Source organism: Haemaphysalis longicornis, unplaced genomic scaffold (genome assembly GCF_048455015.1).
Source record: "Haemaphysalis longicornis isolate Haplotype H1 unplaced genomic scaffold, Haemaphysalis longicornis Haplotype H1 scaffold_1, whole genome shotgun sequence".
In the NCBI taxonomy this organism is placed as follows: domain Eukaryota; kingdom Metazoa; phylum Arthropoda; class Arachnida; order Ixodida; family Ixodidae; genus Haemaphysalis; species Haemaphysalis longicornis.
This window is the reverse complement of record NW_027526203.1, coordinates 390,466,420-390,485,256: the sequence shown is the minus strand read 5'-3', so window position 1 is coordinate 390,485,256 and position 18,837 is coordinate 390,466,420. Positions and strand designations below refer to the sequence as shown.

General features: G+C 44.4%; 1 protein-coding gene across 1 annotated transcript in view; it reads left to right on the top strand.

The window, feature by feature from the left end:
* Spir (spire type actin nucleation factor) overlaps nt 1-18,837 on the top strand; it is a 246,504-nt gene that overhangs the window by 134,927 nt on the left and 92,740 nt on the right. The window contains exons 3-6 of the mRNA XM_077686600.1: nt 5,261-5,563; nt 9,054-9,179; nt 9,793-9,861; nt 18,474-18,635. Of these exons, the coding sequence (XP_077542726.1) occupies nt 5,261-5,563; nt 9,054-9,179; nt 9,793-9,861; nt 18,474-18,635 (660 nt within the window). The remainder of the gene's footprint in view (nt 1-5,260; nt 5,564-9,053; nt 9,180-9,792; nt 9,862-18,473; nt 18,636-18,837) is intronic.

Sequence of the window (18,837 nt, the reverse complement as noted above, 5' to 3'; positions counted from 1 at the left end):
GAGGGGGCCAACCCCCGGTAGGCACACAGCTGAGCGCCGGCATGCGATCGGAACACACGGCGCGGGGGTCAAGTGCTTGCGTGGCCCCCGTAAGGCAGCAGCATTCCTTGTGCTGGGGCGCACCGACCGCGAAAGGAAGCTGGGCATCGCTCAGCTTTCGCGAGCTTTCGTCCCAGACAGCGTTGTTGTATGTCTGTTTTTTCACCTCTTGACATTCCTTGTCAAGAGAGCACGCCGCGCTTATATGCCGGTGTTGGTGGCCACTGGATGCGCCAACTTACACGAGTGCCGTCGGCGTGGCTTCTTTTGTCTGGCGCTTGTCTGCATGTTCCGCGTGGTTTTTGATTGAAAGTGCGTGCATTGCTTTCTGCAAATGTGCTGTACTGGCGGGGCGTATGCTATGTCGCGTGTGCGGATTCACTCAACCGTGAAGCCCGCCGTCAACTGCGCAAGACGGGCATTTTAGATCGCAGCTCTTATGCGGCCGCACCTGTGGTTTCGCGGCGTCTTTCGCCGTCGTTTCAAGGTAAATATAACTGGTAGCGAAGCTTCCATAGAAGCCCATACGTTCAGAAAATGGCGGCTCTTAAGCTGCTCATGGGGCTTAGCGCCATCTGTGTGAGGAGGGAACACTTCCGGCGGAACAAAAAATAAACAGGAAGTGACGCAAGATCCGGTCAGAAAGTGACGTCATTTTGGTGGCATTAGCGGGAAAATTTGACTTCAAAATAGCCTTAGCAGGACTCTGATCGCTGAGGGCTCATGTCATTGCCATCTGACGCAAGTTGGCGAGCCCTTGGCGTGTGTGCTTCAAGTCAACGCCAGCTTATACTCGTGACTAGAGAAACGCACTTTAGCATACTGTCGTATGATTCGCCTCGGTGTTTATAAAAGCATCTTGCATCTTCTCTGAACCTTTATTCTGTATTCATGCCTTCCACTGCTGTATAAAAGCAATCAGTAGTTTATTTTGATTGCAGCGGGTGGCAAACGTACACCCCTCCCCCCCCCCCGCCCCCCTCGACCGGAATTTTTTTTCTGCCTTGGGATACAGAGCCCAAAATGACACTTGACCACTCTCCCCGGCCCCCCTTTTATATAAAAAACGTGCCCACTCCTTACCCCGATACCAATTTCTATCAACGCCACTGCTAAGTTTAATTGCGTCGCACATACGCAGGTAGGCGTGCGTGCCTTAAGTATAGATCAAGGTTATATAATGCTTGCTCGGTTTGTGTACTTCTGTTCTAAGAGAAGAAATAACGCATAGTCATGCTATAATCAAGACATTTGAATTTTATTCCAGGATGAACATAAAACAAATTTACCACACTGCACAAAATGAGCACGTATGCAATAAGTACAAAATGTTCGTGGGCACTACATGCATTATGATTTTCCTTACGCGCCGAAAAATTGACTTTACCAGTAACACATAGCATTATGAGCAATGAAAGCGTCAACAGCAGAACTACTTCGAAACAAGAGAAAAGAACTAGGCACTGCATCTTGACGTAGAAAACCGGGCCGCAGGAATGCCGATTCACGAAAGTCCAGCGAGCACACTGCAGCTGTCCCGGCGTCTTATCAAGTAGACAAGGGTTTCTACAGAAGTTCACTCAGCATTCACGCCTGCAATTTACTGGTTGCATTATTAGGCAAGTGTCGCAACAGATAAGTAAAAAGAGGAAAAAATGGATCAATGCAAACGAAAGCGACGGCAGTATGTAAAAGCACATAGCAGGAAAGATCTGGCAGCAGCGCAGCACGGAGCAACACAACACACTACTGCGATGGAAATAATGCTTGCGCATACAAGTGCGGGAAGCAACGAGCACTACAAGCGTTGTAATGCAATAGAGAAGACAATTATAGCGACTCGTTTAAATTCGAGTGGTACTACGCCGAGAAGTCCTAGAGTAATTGACACAACTTGCTCTGAGCCAGCCTGAGGTGAAATAAAGAGATAACTGACATAACAAAGCTTTAGACCCATTTTTTTCGAAGCACCACCACGTCCCCTTACACAACCCCCGTGCACGTATTAACAGTACAATAGTTTCGCGTTACCTGTGGAAATGAGAGGAAAATGGCGCAGTAAAACGCCAGGCGTACGGGAGTTGCTATTGCAACCTTTACAGCACATCGTTTCCGTAGGTACCGAGGAAAGCGCTCCGCTCCAACCGTTGGCAGCATCGTCCCGTAGTTCACCGTGCCTGCCGGGCACGGTACTACACGTGTTCACCGACGATACAACGCACCTCGCAACTCCACGCACAGCAAAAATTAAGTGCACACCAAATTAACAAGGAAAAACGAATGCAAATACGCACCACCAAAACACGCGAGGGGCGTTTCTTAGCAGACGAACTTTAGGAGCGCCTTTCCGATCACTACAAGGACTGCATCGCAAAGCAATGACATGTGCCATTCTTCAGAGGGCGCTACAAAAAAGGTTTTTGAGAATGAACGGCATTTTCATAAATTATTTATACACTGTGCCTAAATAAATGTGATTCAGAAATAAATATAGTTCGTAAAATATAATTGTTGTTTTATTGTTGAACAAAACTTGGTTTTTTGTTACTAGTGTTTGTTCCCTCCTCACCTATTCGCGCTTCAATCGCCACTCCCATAAGCCCCCATGCTGATGTCGCTGGCAATAGGTTCTGAACCTCTTTTTGCCCGAACCTTCGCTACCATTTATATTTACCTTGGTCGTTTCTCGATGTAACCGAGAGAACGAGGAGGACACCGAAGAGAGAGCGAGGATGAAAGCGGAGGGCGAGGATGGCTGAATTGTGAGGAGGAAACCGGAGTGCTGCGGGTGCAGCGCGAGGCGTGCTCCGCGGCTGAGACCCGCTACGTCGTGGGTTCGCCGATGACGCGGTCACGCGGTCACGAAGGCATGTTGACTGGTAGCGCCATAGCGCGAGCGAGAGCGCACCCACCGAAACCATATATGGAAGCAAAGCTCTGCATGGGATGAGTAATATGTGAAGAATAAAGTGAAATTCTTTGCCTCAACATATTTTTCAAAGTCGGAACAGCTTAACAACTGCGGTAAAATTTCGCATTAGGGAGTATCGTAATCTTCAGCCAATTATTATTTGCTTTACAATGTGCGGTTATCTGGCCAGAGGTTCTTTCGCGCTGCCTAATTGACTTGAGACAGGGTATCGAACCAGAACTAAACCGGAACCGAAACGGTATTTTTTCGGGAACTGAACCCGAACCCGAACCGTTATTTTTCGAGTACGCTGAACCCGAACCGGAACTGAACCGGAAAGAAAAATAACGGTTACATATGCACTACAAAATGGTTCGACCGTACATTGTTAATAACGGGTGGTCAGTGTCATTCGGGGCTTTTTTTTTTCTTTCGCGCACCATCAACGGCACTTTTCCTCTTCACACTATAAAAACGCTATAAACGATCTTTGTGGTCACAACATGGTGAAAGGACTGCGCACCAATATTGTAATTGTACGTTGCTGCTGGTCGAGCAAGCAGGGTGCAAGGCCGGACAAAAGAAATGTCACTCTCTCGGCAGCCCGGGTGATGTTTGAAGCACCGACCTTGCTGTTCCCGCGCCGGGTCCGTGCCGGGGCAATCAAGCCGCGAGTTTGCTGCCTGCGCAGGCCAAGGTTCAAACCCTAAATGTACCTGCTTGTATTACCTCGAAAGTGATTTGTGCATAATCGGAAGAATAAAAACAGTGTGACGGATGGGACACAGAAAGAAAATGACGCGCACCTGCGCCGACTTTAGCAACCATGTGTTTTTATTGGTTCGGGGCACCGGCCTCATGCAAGCATGGCGAACTCACGCAACAAAAGGGAAAATGAAGGCGGGAAATATCCGCAGAAATAAGTTTCTAGAACACACAACAGAGGATAACAGAAGACACGTGTCAATGCAAAATTTCGAGTGTCAATTCGAAATTTGAGAGATTGCATTCTTCCGAATCGAAATATGTACCCATCGTTGGGCACTTGATTTCGACCTCGCTGATTACCACTAGAATCTTTCGTACTACAGTCTTTTGCAGAGGTTCAGCTCCTCTTCACAGGCGGAGGACGCTCTGTTCTGTGTGCGTGTGTGCGCGCTTTAGCATAAAAATGCTGGCGGCATTCTCTCTTGGTGGCGTGATAGTAGCAAGCGCGATACCGGAGGTGCCGCAATCAGTGATCGGCGCTATTGTTCTGCTACGTCTCCTTACTCGCTTGGCCTAGGACACTAAATGGACCATGAAATCAAAGCCCAACTATACCTTACTTGAAGAACTATCCTTTGGTAGCTCGATTAGTTCCTATTAGCCTGAAGGACGTTTTCACCATAAAAGATAAAGCATCGAAAAACATTGAAATTCTCTGCTACACATGCGTAAGCAGTGGCGTAATAAGGAAACAATTAGAGGAGAGTTAACAGTGTGTTAACTCCTTGTTAGCATTCAAGATACAATAAAGCGGAACAAGAGGCACCAATGAATCCTATAGGCTCTTAGCTTGGCGGCGGCTTCGTGTGGTCCATAGGATGACATAAGGGATGGGTAAAAAAGTGGATGGTGCGGCTGCTTTAATATCTGCCCTATTTGTTTAAGGTTTACTTTGATATTGCGCCACGTGTTTTTTTTTTTTTAAGTATTTTGAGCGAACAAAAATTGTATTCGAGTTTCATGGTGACTTTAAATTCCAATGTTTTTTTTTTTTCGCGCTTCGCTAATACAACTCTGAACCAGTTCTCGAACCGGTTCGGTGCATGAATTCTTCTGGCTTCTTTCTTTAATACCTGGTGGAAAAATAGGAGAGGTTGACGCTTTATAGGAGCGCCGGCTACTCCTTCTCGCGTAAGTTACTGTTCGTAATAGACATTTCAAGAGTCTCAAACTCACTGGCCAGTTCGGCGAAGGCAGCTCTTGCGGGAGAGTTCTTGCAATGATTCAAGGAGTGACTGCACACAATATACTGCCAACACAAATTTGTCCCTGGTGTCCCTTAATAGGAGTGCATGAATTAGTCGAACCGGAACTGAACCGGAACAAAATGAATTTACCTGACCCCTAAACGCAACCTTGGCGGTATTTTTTTTCCGGTTCGACACACTGATTTGAGGGCAAATTTTTCTCCGGGAAATTATTGACTGTGGAGACCGTTGCAGTCCAACACCATCAAGAACGCCTTTGTTCCCTGTATTTTCTCTTGTTTCCCTTTTCGGTCGGAGAGTTTGATGTCGTCGGCGTGCCGTTTCTTGTGCGCAGCTCGTCTGCAGCCTGGGCCTCGTGCTGTTCCACGCGCTCGAGTACGGCCTCGGGGAGGACGAGGAGCACGTCTTAAGCCGGCCGTTCGAGATGCTGCTGGACCGCATGACGTCGGCCGACCCCGAGTGCTGCTCGGACGAAGACGAGGAGATGAGCTCGGACGACGACTCTGGCGAGGAAGACTGCCACGACGAGGGCATCGAGAAGGACTCCGGCGAGGACGACCCTGGCGGCGGGGACGGCGGCGCCGGCGGCAAGCCCCCCGCGCACAGGGCGGGCCTCACGCTCGCCAAGGTGCTCGAGGTGCGCGCTCCTCCTTCGCCTTTCGCCGCCGGAAAGTTTGCCCAGCGGTCACGCAGAAACGCTTTTTGGCGGAGGAGACAGTTGGGGGAGCTGCTTTGTTCGAGTGACGTGCGCTCGTCATCGCGGACAGCCGCTCATCCTCTCACGATTTCGCCCTTGACCGAACGTGGCCGCCTCGCGGGACTTCCGGCCGTTTCCCGCCGAGAAACACACGGGGGCCCTCTTATCGAGTCGTGACCGCGGGGCCTGCGCGGGCACGCGCAGTTTCGCTCGGGCCCCACTGCGAACGCATCGACCGAGCCCGCGCTGGGCCTGTTGCTCGCGCCGCACTGCTTGCACTGCGCGCTCGTCACGAACGCCCTTCTCTTTTCAGCTGCCTTCCGCGAGTGCGCGCTCCCACGGGGAAAACAGCGCTAGCTCGGCTTTGCGCACCTGTGAGAGGAATAGCTTCTCGCTCGTAAGAGACTCTTCTCTGACCCCCCCATCTTCAGCATACTGCCGGCACTGGGAGGCACAGTCATAGTGAACTCAGCCTCGAACTTCCGTCATTTTACTGCGACGTTTGCCTTCTCAGTTCGCACTTTACCGTTCTTTTTCATCAAAATGATGAAATCCAAAAAAAGTTGTTTGCATTGTTTATGGATAATTAAATTATGAAAGGGCGAGTATTGCAATTCTTTTTTTGTTGTTGTTGTTGTTTCCATAGCAGAATCTTAGGTGCCTCAGAATCCACTGATCATGATTCTTTTGCACAATCACGTTACCCAGCTTGAGGCAATGCGCTATTTTTTTTTTTTTTTACATATGCAATATTGTAAATTTAGCATATTAGAGTTTGTACTATGGGGCTTTTTTTTCCTTCTAACTTTCACCCAGCCGTGATGACCGACGTCAACTGCACATGAGGGGCGTTTTAGAGCATAGCTCTTATGCGGCCGCTCCGGTTGTTTCGCGGCGTCTTTTGCCGTCTTCATGGTAACAAAAGAGCGTTATGGTGACCAAATATTTTTGTTTTTGAGCATTCCCTCGGAGCAAGGCACACCTGCACTACCTTTCATAGTTTTAGCTTATTCACTCAGTCCTGCTCTGGGATATACTGTGCCAAGATACAACTGACACTGACTGCATGAGTTCCTATGGGGTGGGAGGGGAATTGCTGAAGCAGTTTCATTCGAAGTCACTAATTTATCCCTCCTGGTTGAAAATGGTGGGACTTCCGTATGTATAGTTCTGGCGAGTTCTGCCACCCAAGTCTGGTACTTGAGGCTCTGTAAATTAAACTAACCTGCCAACAATGAAAAGAAAGCTGATCTGCGATCTTGTAAAGCAACTACAGTGGATGGGCTCTGCATAACTTTAATCTAAATGGCACCTAATGCGATCTCAACGTCGCTGCAAACAAAGGACTACTTAAACAGGTGGCCATGGCCGATTTTCTGTCTGTGAAATGTGTCCGTATTTTTTAAGATCATGCTTGTACTCATTTTGCTTACTGTCTAAGCAACGCAGAGATTTCGGCTCTTTTCTGGTTGCTAATAATTAGGTGTGTGCGAAAATTGATAAGCTTCGAATATCGAAGGGAATTACCAGATGTTCGATTCGTCTTCGAATCGAATAACATTAATTAAGAATTTCTAATAAATTATCGAATTTCGAAAAGTCAAGTTCGAAGACATGCGCAGGCGTTCTTCACTTGCGGCCTTTCCCGCACTGCTCCGGTGACGTGCGGGAACCGCAACGGGAAGCTGCTTTTGGGGAGCGCCAGTTATCTCCTTGGCATTGGGCCAACTCTGCCCTGGTGCTTCTATTTTTGCGTGGTGATAGTGTAATTTGCTCAGTCTGCCCTGGTCAACACCTTCTAGATAAGAAAGTCTAGCTACATACTGCCATAGTCCCCGAGTCCCCGGTTCTTGCGCAAACGATGCTCGAAGTTTCTTCTTTTAAAACCGGGGATGTTCCTTTTTGGTCTAAATGGGAAATAAGAAAAATATGAACTTGTCAAGCTTCGCGCTCCTAGGCGCATAGCGGTCTTGACTATAAGTATTTGACACTGCAGCAAGCTGGTTTGTGGACCCTGCACGTTTACCGGACACTTGGGCCAATTTTGGTCTCGACTCTTTATCATCGAATGCCCTTGGCAGAACCCATTTTTAAGATTCTTGTGCTTGCGGGACATTCGGGGCGCATGTTGTTTTTTAAAATAAAACTTGTGTTGTTAGTACTGAAAAAGGATCCCGCGAGGAAGCTCAAAGCGGGGATTATACTATACCGCGCCATGAAGGCATGCTGACGAGGGTTTAAAAATCAGGCTAATTTTCCATGCATGAGCTTCCTTATACCCACAGTTCCCTTCCTAAAACTGACATGGAAGACTGTGGAACTACCGCCTATGTTCTTTTTTCTTAAAAAAAAGAAATGTGTTAATCTTAGCTTGTCAGAATATATACCTTCATTACACTAATACTGAAGCACTTGGGGGTGAGGTCAGTGCACTTGTGGTTGAGGTCATTACATTCTTAGGGTGGAAGTTGCCCCAGTATAAAATAGAATACCATCTATAAAGCTAACAGCAGCAGGATAGTTTATGCTTGTTTTATACACTAAAAAAAATTTGCAAACTTTTTTAGATGTGCCTTTTATTTTTCTACAGGCTTGTTACTCAAGCATGCTTGAGGAACTGTAAATTTCAGTTTTCTTTCTGGAAATCAGTCAAAATTTGCCTTGCTTTGAAAATACTCGTTTTGTTTTGCAACTATTCAAACAAAATCATTATCGCTTCATATTTCCTTCAAAACAAAAAATCACTACTCGTGCACCCCTATAAATATAATTTGTTTTTGAGGGTACTGATGTCTCGACAGCGCAACACTTGGAAGTGCTTGGTTGCCATCAGCATTAAGCAATGGAAGCAGGCAGGCACTTCAGGCTGCAGCTATGCTGGGGTTGTCATCGCTAGTGTCACTAGATCAGATACCGAGTACCGTCACTGAGGCACGCAAGTGAGCGACGGCTGCCATTTTGGTGCTTATCAGTGTTGCCAGATTGCCACTTCTGCGGCCTGACCACTAACTTTGACGAGGTCACTAGTAAAGAGCGTTACTGAAGACGCAGCAAAGGGCATCTCTGGACACACTTCTGCAGCTGAAATACAGCAAAGCGCGTTATCTTTTATTCGCGTTCGGAACTACCCCAGCCGCGCGCAGCCGCAGAGCGTGGAAGACAAGTTGAGACTGCTACCACAGTTGACCGACAGAAAACGTATAAACAACAAAATGGCGGCGCCCAGGAACCGTCGCAGTCAGACAAATGTCACGTGACGCGAACTGACCAATGATCACAGCGGCGGCACGGAACAATAAGAGAAAGGAGTGCTGATACTCTGTAACCTTATCTAGTGACACTATTGACCGCACTGCTACCTGCAGCGTGTGTACAGGTCGTGTTTGCTCGCACAACAATCTCATGATTTGCAACTTCCGGCCTCTTACAGATGTGTGCCAGCCACCTTCAAAATCCGGCACAGGCCGACATGCACTACAAGGCAGTTTGCCGGGCACTGGTGGCTGAGGCGCTCGAGCTGTCAACATTTCTACAAAAAATCTCTAGTGGAACCAAAGTGAGTGTAATGCCTGCTTTAAGAAGCAGGGGAAAAACAGCACCCCAGAATATTTTGCATGATTTCTTGTGCTGTTGCTGTGTAGTCTTTTTTTTTTTACTGGCAGTTGTAATAGTAGCTTTAACATTAACACGTAGAACGGCTTTAGTCGTGTGCTAAAATAGTGAAACTCGAGTGTTGCTAGGCTCCTATTAGTGCTGATGCTGCGTCTCCTCTCGATTACCGGGTTGAATTGTCACGTGTTGTCATTGGTGGCAAAAATATTTGTTAGGATAATTCCGTAAAAATTATACAAGTTTTTTGCATTTTGTACATTTTGATGATAAAGTACTGGAGAGTGTATCTGATTTACTCGTTACCATAATATGCCAGCTCATTCTTTGTTACCCGTAAAGTCTTCCCAGTTTTCAGTGTGCTATATTAGAAGTGCCGTCTGTAGCTCGAAATTTTAAATTTCACAGCACCAGCACTCCTTTAATTTGTTATTAGTTGGTTTCACTGTTTCTTTGAGTTATCCTAGCTTGTTGAGTGCAAGCAGTAAATGTGCATGTAACCCATATGCTTGTGGCTGCAATCATGTTTTACTTTTTGTTTTTTACTTTCTGTTTTGCAGGAATTTATAAAGTCGCACCACAGTGATCCAGATACCTCAGACCTAGATGGCTTGCAGTTTCAAGATTGGGTAAACAAAAATTTTAATAAGCACTTCCAAGATTGGGTAATCAATCTCTTTTATACTCTTATGCACACCATAGCAAAAGGAAACGTCTGTGAGCTGTCGTCATAACAGGTGTTTTTTTATAACTCATAAGTGCGTGTTTGGAAATTCTTGCGTATGAACTTGCGAACATTGCTTCAAAGAGCCTCAAGAAAAGGTCTCCTCAACAGAAATTGGGCAGAGAAACATCTTTCTATGAAAGAGCAGCAGTATGTTCGGGGAGGCATTGGGCTTCAGAATTGAGAAGATAGCACTGAAAATCATTTTTCTCCTGTATTTTTGTTGACAATCTGTAAGCCTTTCAGATCAACGTGCTGGCAAAATAATCATTTTGTCTTTTGTATGTAGTATTGAGCTGTTGCACCCCAAAGACCTTCAAATGACAGTTTCTTGCTTATTTTTGTAAAGTTTATAAACTAGTATTCTGAACTTGACATCAACGGTTGCTCGCCATATTTTGGGATGTACTGCTTAGACTTGTATAATTGTAACTTCAACTAGAAGTGTACAAACTAGTTACTGCAGTAGCACAATAAAAATTTAAGATTTAAATTTAAAATTTAAAAATAAAAATGCTAGCATTTTTGAACATGGCATTTTAGCTGCTTTGTAGTTGCAACATAAAATTTACTTGAAATCACGAGTGGGACGGGAGCTCATCTGGTCAGTGGGATTGTTCATGGGGGAAAAGCTAGGATGCCAACCACAAAGGGAATAATTGCTTATTTTTTTTGTCCCGTGCGTTCTTAATGGAAGTAAAGCTGAGAATGCCCAAGCACCTTAAGTAAACTGGTAGCAGATTTTAAGCATTGCGCTTAAGCGCGTGTGCTATTGTCTATATTTGTAACGATTCCTAAGAAAGACATGAAGTGGCACTTTTTTCTTTCGCAGTCACATGTGCATTTTTCAAATTGATTTTAATTGTGTGCGATATGGTATCTGAGAAGTGAAAGGGGGAGCCGGAATATTGTTGAATAATGCGAACTTTGTGGTTGGCATCCGTGGCATAATGTCAGCTGGTATTGTGTATGGGCTATTGAACATTTTTATGCAATAGTTTTGTTGAACTGGTTAGTACTAAACTTAAATTTTTTGCCATACAAACTGTTGGCGAATTTGCTCTCACCATGCTGAGGTACACTCATTGGGAACATTTCCATTGCACACTTTGAAAAATAATACAAATGACCTCACAGCCAATGCCAGCCATCAACTGCTTCACAAGCTCAGTGTAAGCATTTGTGGCCAGCAAGTAAATTTCACATATTTGTGGGGTTTTCACTTTATAATAAAGGGCAACTTCTTTCACTCTGCTTAGCACGAAAGGCAGGGTGACAGCGTGTGAATTTAGGAAACTATCACGGTCCATGGGTGTGGAGTGTGTACCATAAATCAGGGTAGCTTGGATGTGGACAGAACAGCCTTGTGGGGCCTGTGGGAGTGTCTGGGCTTGAAAAGTTGTCCTTTTGAGATTGAATGACCATGTAGATGAAGTTGAGTAACACTGTGGAGGCGGGTGGCCACTGGCAAGTCAAGTTTTTTATTGAATGAAGCCAAGGGGTTGCCGTGTCTGTAGACAGGCACGACACACAAAATACAAATGCAGGACAAATCGTCCTGACATACAGCGTGGTCGGGAGAAAACGTTTGCAGAACTAAAATACGTGCTACACTGCAGTAAATTCAGCCAGAACATACCAGTAAGCTCAGTGACGTTTTGTTGAGACATTTTTTAACACAATGTGTAATTTTCCGCTGGAAGGTACGATTTTATGTTCTGGATGCAATGGAAGGTATATCATACCTTAATAGCCCAGTTAAGTGGTTGGATTAGACATTATAATTCGTGAAACATTCAGACTTTAACCACGTTTGATTGCTGTGGAGCAACATTCTTATTAAAACAGCGCTTTCTGATAGCCATAAATGAAAAGCACGAAAAAGGCTGATGCACTTTTTTTGAGGTCATGGTTTTTTATATGCAAATTGCTTACATTTGTCAGATGATGCACTTCTGATAACTTTCCAGCTATGGCAAAGCTTCTATGCTGTTTGAGGGCATGGTGTGGCTGTCAGTTGTGCCTGTAGAAAGTATTACAGAAGTCTAGGTAAAGAAAACAGCCACTCAAGTCAATTTAGGCGGCAAGAAATTAAAGCCCATTAAAGTTTTACTTGCAAAGCATAAAGCCAATCTGTGGAAGCACGTTTATTGCGGGAAACGTAGTGTGGGAAACCAATCATCTAAAAGACGCAGGTGGGCTCTGTGGTCATTTATCATGCTCTAATTATTAATGCAGTCAGTGTTGATCAGCTAATCGTGTGGGCTCTGAGGGGGCTAACTACACAACCGGTAAGCAAACAATTTCCTCTTTTGCTGCTCACAAATCAAGCAAATTTAAAGCGAGTTCTCAGCAAAACGTCAAATTTTAAAGGGACAGACAACCGATTTTTGACGAGTATATTTTCTTCATCCCTAATGAAAGGGCATCACTTGAAACACCTTAACCCGAAATGGTTTTGTTGATAGCGCCCTAGAACTTTTGAAATCGGAAGTTTTAGATCTACCAGCTATACGTTGTCCCTGCAAAAGGTGTGCTGGCAACCAAGACAGCGAGCCGTGCAGCAACATACTTTTAACTGCACGTGAGATGAAAGGAGGTGTTTAAAAACGTGTCCCTGGCTGAAACAACAATAATGTGCAGCCTTTTCTATTCCTTCATGCGGTTTTTGAATCGGGCATTGAAATTAACGGAGTTGTTCGGACACCGTACGTTAGAGTCACGTTTAGAAACTACATGGCACCACCTTTCAGACTTCTGAAATTTTAGTGCAAAATGAAAGTTATTTCCGCCTGTTTATTTAGAAGTTGCTTGCGGTTACCCCAGTATATAAAATGCTAGCTTTCATGTGGGCTATGCACTCCACAAAAATCGGTTGTCTGTCCCTTTGAGTTTAATAGCCATCATCGCAGTGCTTTCAAGATCCCTCAAGCAGACTCTGTCTTTTTAGATCTCAGTCATTTTTGGCCTAGGATGAACTGATGTATTTGCAGAGCTACGCACTACACATTATGCAGGGCCATTGCTGTGATAGTGCAGTAAAGGGGCACAAACTTGTTTCATACAAGTTGACCAAGGTTAACTAGGCTGAAAGTGTGCACTGTGGTACTTGTAAGTGGATGTGTCCAGGACCAGTTCATTGTCAAGTAATAACTGAAGTGCCTTAAATACCTTATTGCTTAAACTCGAGAGCTTTAGTTCTTGGGTGTCAGTGACCTTTAACGGAGGTGCTGTTTGAGGCTGCTTTTAATTTCTCGTTGAGTGGCATTTTTTAAATAACCGTCAGTTTGTAGTTTGACTTATGTCATACAAAAAAAAAAGCAGGTGGTTTGCTTTAGAGCACATTTTGTTGTATATTGTGCACTTGGGTCTGAACAGTTGGTTGGATGAAAATTTGCTTTTCAGGTCATTGATAAAAGTAAATAGTAGGATACTAAGGACATTGACCTAACAAGCATTGGATGTTGCATCGCTGAGTGTAGATGAGGGGTTACTAACTTCATCGAATTGCTTGTGTTAAGTTTTTAATCTGGATATTCTGGGACACCAAGGTGGGAAGACAAGTTGGCCAATATCAATAAATTAGAATTATGTCAATACAAACAAATATACCATTTGCAGCAGCACCAGTTGCTTATCAGCAAAGAAAATGTGAAAAGCATGAAAACAGGTATTGCCCCTCAACACTTTCCCACCCTACAATTTTTGACATCATGAATCATGAATACGTGGTGAAATGGAATGGGTGGAGCTTGACTGAGCATTTTTCTGAAGCAGGCAGCAATGCAGGGACATGCAAATCTAAATTAATGTTTGTGAGGACTTTTGCTCAGCACGTACTTTTTTAAAAAACACCAATCTCGGTTAGGGAATGTTATAAAATAGGATGCCTCACCACAGGCTTTGTTTCAGCTTCATTTTGCCTTGCAGTACAAGTGCGGTCAAAAGGTGCATTAGGATGAACGCCGGAGCCTACCATACCCATACCTCAGCAAAACAGGGTGCCACTCACTCACACTCACACAGAAAAATATCTTTCTCACGCACTGCCTCACACTCACACTCACCAGTCGCCCTCACCTCTCGCACTCACGCTCACTACTCGTCCTCTCCACTCGTACTCACTCGCATTCACAACTCGCCCTCACGCTCACCCCTCGCCGTCGCCACTCGCACTCACTCGTGCTCGCACTCGGCACTCGTCGTCACTACTCGCACGCGAGTGGGCGTCAGCAGACCCTCCATGAGTTATGAAACGGAACAGTATCAGTGCGTTATGGTGTCGGAAGTCCATCCAAATCATTTTCCTAAATCAACACGCCACCAGAGGTGATTCTATGGTGCCCCCTAGCAGGAGTGCCGTGACAACATATTTCTGAAGCTAAAAGCAATCCCTCCATTAACAACCATCACAGTGAGTGGCTCCTGTGACGAATAGCCAACAGCGAGTACAAGCGCAATAGTGGCGCTCACCGCTGTAAGCCCCGCAAGTCGCGTGAGTAGCACGAGTGCACTTGCGAGCGGTGAGTGGGATTCCCTGCGAGTGGCACTCACACTCGTGAGGGGTGAGCGGGGCTCCCCGCGAGTGCGAAAGCCACTCACAAGTGGTGGGTGAGGCTTGCCGCGAGTGGTGCTCGCACTCGTGAGCGGTTAGCAGAGCTTACTGCGTGTGGGGCTCGCACTCACTTGCACACGCACTCACCAGTTCATAACGATGGCGAGGCTCACTCATCACTCACTCGTGAGTGGTGAGTGGTGGGTGTGTGGGTGCATTTGTGAGTGAGCCTGCCGACCTATGATTCCACTCATAAATGTTGCAACAGCCTGCGACGAAAGCCGGAGCTCATTAGCATGAGCAACTATGCTGCTGAGACGTGTCGGGCATCAACAATAGCCAGTTGCACATGTATTTTATACACCTTCTTCTCAAGTGGCAATACTTCATGAGAAAGTTTTGCTAGGGGCAGCAGAGATGCAGGGCCTGGTGGCAGACTTTGCCTGGACACCACCATACCAAAATGACATCAAAAAGGCCCTTTGTGATTGTCTTCGAATCTTGGGCCAAAGTGGGAGCCAATTGGAGCAGGCTTTCATGAAAACCGTGAAGATCAAGTAAAGGAGAGCATAAGGCCCTGGTGCACTCTGGGCGCTTTGTAATGCACTCTTTAGCATCAGGAAAAAATGGAACGGAAACGACACAGAACAATGCCAACTTTAATTGCAGAAGCGTGGTAAGCTGGGCTAGTTGATAAGGGCTCATTGTGACTACAGCACAGAACAGGGACAAAAGCGCACAACAAAGGCATGGACCCAGACAAGCGCTGTAAAGAAGTTTTATATATTTGTCAGAAATTATGGCATTGTTGGTCATCGAACAGAAGCCAGCAGGGCTGCAGAACGAGTGATCTTTCAGTTAAAACAAAGTTTTTCTGCCTTTGGTGTCCTTTTAAGAGATTGGAATGATGGTAAAATGATGTGGATATTAGGTAGCAGTATGGAATATGGTCAGGTGTTTTTAGGAGTAAAAAAAAAGGGGGCAATTTATTTGCAAGTTCTCATTCATGTTCATATATGGAGCCTGTTGGTAAATATATAACCATATTTACTAGCACCTGATAAGTACATATATGAATATATTTGGCAGTTATTATCTGACATTAAATTTTTTTTCCTTAAACCATGTTGTCTCCTCTCCCTTTTTCCGTTTGTAAGCTCTTATAAATGAGTATCTCTTTGATGACTGGCTTGCTTGTCAAAAAGGGTATAAGTGAGAAGTGAACTTAAACACATGGATGGATTCACTAAATCCGGGGGCAAGGGTGATGGGGCAGACAGTTTCAGGAGGTGGGGAAAACGTTCAGTCCAAAATATTTACACCACGCTTATCTGAGGCAATATTTGCACCAAGTATTTCAAGCTAAATAGCTTATTTAAACCAACAGATATTTGAAATAACATTGCAGTATTCTGTGGGGGACTTTAGTGTAGAGAGTCTGCATGGTCAATCACACATTTTAGTAAGTAACCCAAAAGTTAATGGGAGGGAAACGATTCACAGTTTTTTTGCAGAGATGTAATGCAAAGGAACAATTTATTTCTTTACAAGGTATGTTGCAAATAATACAGAATTCCGAGCTATAAAGAATTCATTATTCAGTGTGCAAAATTTTAGATGCAGTTCTCAGATATTTTAATGCACTGCTGCCACCATCGTTTCTCCTGTTGGAATGCCTCATGGAGCACTGTCACCATTTTACTTTGAAGAGTTCACGGCTTACACTTTCTTGAATCTCGAATGGTTTCGAAGCAACGTCCTTTCAAACTCCTTCTTAGTTTAGAAAATAAAAAAAGCCTGTAGTGGCAGAGCCCAAAGAATAAAGTGGACCGGGTGCAATGAATGATTTTTACCCTGTAACTGCAGCCAGGACCAATGTGTAAGCCGCCCATTGTCATGCTTCAGCACTGAGATGTGGCGTTTCTACAGTTCATACCTCGTTCTGTGCACAGTGTCTCCCACGTTTTCTAAAACTTTCCTGTACATCTGTTGGTTCATCATCTGACCACTTGGTAAAAACTCATGTTCTGTGCTTGTTTTGCTAAAATGAGGCATGTGGAGCTACTGCAGCAAGAACTTATTTTTAACGTTCATCCCGTAAGGCAATATAAACTCCACTTCCCATGTGATTGTCCAAATTCTTTTAATAAATAGGTCGCTGAAATCTTGAAGAAACTTGCCGTCAGTTATATTTAAATACAACCCCAGTTCTGTTAAAACTAATTATCAAAGTTGTTGTTTAGACATGAGAAGAGTTACATACTTTCAGAAAAACATTGCAGGTGTTAGTGGAAGTTACAGCCTTCGCATTGTTTGGAAGTTATGATTTATCACCTGAAATGTTAACGTAGTAGACTTTCTGTAAAGTTTATATGATATCAGGTATACTGTGTATGTTCAGCCCTATGCATGGCACATGAGAGTTGCAACTGTTCATTATTTGAAAATGTTTTCCAGTTGCTACTTTGCTATGAGGCAATTCTTTTGCCAATTTCGTGGCGCAATTCTGTTGTTTTTTCACAATGTGTTGGCTGCATTCCAGTTAAAAGGACAACTTTTGCTTGTCTGCACACTACTCTAGCCCCAAGCTGTGTGTATAAAGCTGGCATTAACACTGAGCCTTCTTTGTCAGGTGTTTTTGTGAAGACTGATCTTTTTGATCTCCAAAACAGTATTGAGTTGAAATTTTGAAACTGTAATTTGAAGCTGTGGAAAATGTCTAAAAAAGGAAGGTTGGCAAAGTGTGGCTATTTATGTAAAACTGAACCAGGATCAAATAATGAAATATTGTTTTGCATTGCTTAGGACAAGCCGGTCCCTGTACGTGCTTAAGCCAGGAGGGAAGCATGCATGAGTTACACATATTTTCCTCTCCGAAAATTGCCTTCAAGTACAGGTGCACCAAAAACTAACGGAGCACGGCTTGATGAAATTAGAATAATTTCTATTTTATGCAGCTGCCAGCATAAATAGAGTATGTGCGGCTGGATTTTAGTTTAGAATGACTTTCTTAAAAAGTCACTTTGAGGTTGCTGGCTAGGCACATGGCGAAGAAATTCCCTCAAAATCTCCAACCCATGCTCTGTTTACTTTTTGTTTCACCTGTACATTGGAAGCCCAGCTCATATCACACATTTGGCAACATTGGCTGAAACATGATTTAACCTCTGTTTATTTGACGTTAGTTTTGTCGATCAATATTTTGAATCACAGGCGTGTATCAGGACTTGAGAAAAATTAAAGAAAAGTGATAACTTACTGGCTTGAAAACAGCAACTTAATGGGTACCCTAAAACTCATCATAAAGCTTTAATCGTAGAGCATATTTAATTAATTATTTCTGTCAATTTCCCTCCCTCTGTCCCTTTCTCTCTTTCTCTATCTGTTCTTGCACATTTTTGTGAGTCTTCACTGAATGGGTGACATGACGTCATAGCCACTCAGCCACAAGGGTAGGTGGCTTGCAACCTAAGGCATGCAGTGTGAGATCAGGATTTGATACCCATCAGCAGCAGTTATAGTTTTCGTGGCAGCCAAAATTACATGCTTGTGTGTACAATGTGTCAGTGCACATTAAAACCCCAGCTGGTTACAAAATGATCCATAGCCTTCCACCCTGGAATGGCTCATGGGGCAGGTGTTGCTTTACTGCATTAAAACAGCAAATATCAATTTCCTTGAAGGCTGGAGGTTAAAAACACCATACCCCATGTATTTTTTTAAGAATATATGCGAGAGAACGAATTTGTCCTAATAATGTACAGCATTATTGCTTGAAATAAAGTTAAATGGTGGGCAAATTTTTAGGAGTTCCAGCTAAGTCCTGCCTGATAATCACTTCCTTTATCTTCATTTGTCAAGCTCCGTGCATGTTGGTATCAAAATTTTCATTAAATATGAGCCATCAGAAAATCTTAGTGCATTAATCTTGATATTGCTGTCGTGCTTTTTCTTCCCTGTAGGCAATGCTATGGATGCAGGTGATACGAGAACTTCGGCAAGGTGTGAAATTGAAAAAGGTTGATGTTGAAACACACCTGCATCCTGTGGAATATGAGCTGACGCCATACGAGATGTTGCTGGACGACATTCGATCCCAGAGGTACAAGCTGAACAAAGTCATGGTGCGTACATTTTATGGGCTGCTCACTGCTTGTGCGATCTACTAAACATTTTTAAGAACTTCCAGGGATATCACTGGGTGTGAACATTCTAAAACCTTAAGTACAGTAGACTCTCTATAAACAAGGGGCCGAAAAAATTAGTTCCATTTAACAGTAGTTCCATTTACTGAAAGAGATGTGCAAAATGCAAATTTATGTGTGT